Consider the following 509-nt stretch of genomic DNA (forward strand, 5'->3'; position numbering starts at 1 on the left):
CAATGACAAGCACACCCACCTCTACAGCTAAAGCAAACTGTTGCTACCCCACCCCACTTTCTAACTCAACAGAGTAAAGATTGTCCCATCCAAATGTACTGTAGAACTTTCAGTACTATTAAAATTTTTAAGTTGTCCAAATTTATAACCTCTGCTGTTCTCTTTTTTCTGTTCTGGAGGTGTTCTGATGCCTGCAGTTCTTGTGGAGATTCTTCTTGACATGACAGCGGCGGCTGCTGCTGCTGCTTGGCTTGCAAACGGCTACTGCAAAGCACAAAAAGACATTAGATGTCAGGAGAGCAGGAGTTGTTGGATGAAAACAGATAGCTTGGTGTATTACAATGGTAACAGCTTACCTGCGTCTTGACATCTTCTTTGGGCTGTAAGATCTCTACCTGGATCAAAGGAAGAACATGAGCCCAGTTAACGTATCCTCAAAGAGTTAGGACCAAGTCCCATGCTTCGCATCCTAAGACACACCACAAAGAGCGGCATGGCTTACAGAACTG

General features: G+C 44.2%; 1 protein-coding gene across 1 annotated transcript in view; it reads right to left on the bottom strand.

Annotated features, from left to right (window-relative positions):
• The window catches only part of CCNE2 (cyclin E2), a 12,297-nt gene extending 11,927 nt beyond the window's left edge, over positions 1 to 370 (bottom strand). Inside the window, exons 1-2 of the mRNA XM_010174780.1 lie at positions 357 to 370; positions 150 to 264 (exon numbers count right to left, since the gene is read on the bottom strand). Coding sequence (XP_010173082.1) covers positions 150 to 264; positions 357 to 370 — 129 coding nt within the window. The remainder of the gene's footprint in view (positions 1 to 149; positions 265 to 356) is intronic.
• Positions 371 to 509: the final 139 nt, after the last annotated feature.

This window comes from Antrostomus carolinensis, unplaced genomic scaffold (assembly GCF_000700745.2).
Source record: "Antrostomus carolinensis isolate BGI_N321 unplaced genomic scaffold, ASM70074v2 scaffold5889, whole genome shotgun sequence".
Lineage (NCBI taxonomy): Eukaryota > Metazoa > Chordata > Aves > Caprimulgiformes > Caprimulgidae > Antrostomus > Antrostomus carolinensis.